Here is a 1,112-nt window from a genome sequence, read left to right on the forward strand (position 1 = left end):
CGGCCGCTCGGCGCTCCCCCCCTTTCACTGCCTGTCGCTCGCTCTTTTTTCTTTTTGGCCCCCGCCCCACGCGATTTGAGGGGAGGGGAATACATTTAAAGCCGCTCGGCGACCGCTTCTCCCAGGGCTCCGACGGGAGAGCGGCCGCTGCGCTCCCGGGGTCGCTGTGGTGTCTGGCCCGGGCGAGCTCCATCGGCCGCCCCGGCTTTAAATGTCTTTTTCTTTCCGTCTCCTCAGTCTCCAAGCGGCGCAGGGGGGAGGTGGCGGCGGACCGGACTCGTCTCCGGAGGGACATCTCTGCCGGAGGACGCCCCCTAATTAAAGGGCGCGAGCCCGAGGAGGAGCCGCTCGCGCTTCCCTTTTTTGTGGAACTGCCTCCAGACGCCACTGTGCGGGCCGCGGCGCAGCCCTTGTACCCCACCGCCCGAGTTTTGTTTGCGCTGGGTGGTCAGGTCGTGGTGCCCCGGGCAAGCCGCGGTCAGCAGTTGCGGATTTGCCGCTCGCAGCCAGAGGGGAGAGCGGGCTGCAGGAGCGCGAGACACTGGGCTAGGCTGCTGCTCCCGCGTCCCCGCGGCGCGGCAGCCCGGCACGACCCAGCACTTTGTTCTCATTTTCAGGTTTATTTGTGCCCCTTTCAGTTTTCTGTCACCCTCCGAAAAGGAGAAACCAAACAAAAGAGTCTCTCTATTTCTTTTCAGGGCTTGTAAAGTAGAAGATATTTGACAAAGGCGAGAGAAGGACTTGTGATTTAGAGCTGCACAGCCCTCCTTTCTCTGACAGATCCTGAGAGTTTTCTCAAATACCTTAGTTTAAAAGCGTCCCCTGTCCCCCTTCCCCCAAAATATTCTTTTTCCCCGTCCAGATCTTTTTCAGCCATAGCGATGGGAATGTTTGAGCCAGACTGAAAAGAACAATGAATGCTATAGTGAAACTTCCTATTTTTTTTTTCCTGATTACAAATGGCATATTTTCTGACCCCTTCTCTTGTTAGTGTACTTGAAATTGTAGCATACTGAACCCGGCACGGAATGAATGGAGTTAGATTTGGACGCATCTCTATCTCTTTGATTTTTAACTTAATCCTTTTTCTCTTTCTGTAGTCAGTTCCTTTT

General features: G+C 55.0%; 1 protein-coding gene across 1 annotated transcript in view; it reads right to left on the minus strand.

The window, feature by feature from the left end:
* Nucleotides 1-295, minus strand: part of LOC105548228 — a 123,574-nt gene extending 123,279 nt beyond the window's left edge. Inside the window, 1 exon segment of the mRNA XM_011992139.1 lies at nt 71-295. Coding sequence (XP_011847529.1) covers nt 71-295 — 225 coding nt within the window.
* Nucleotides 296-1,112: the final 817 nt, after the last annotated feature.

Source organism: Mandrillus leucophaeus, unplaced genomic scaffold, assembly GCF_000951045.1.
Source record: "Mandrillus leucophaeus isolate KB7577 unplaced genomic scaffold, Mleu.le_1.0 Scaffold403, whole genome shotgun sequence".
NCBI lineage: Eukaryota > Metazoa > Chordata > Mammalia > Primates > Cercopithecidae > Mandrillus > Mandrillus leucophaeus.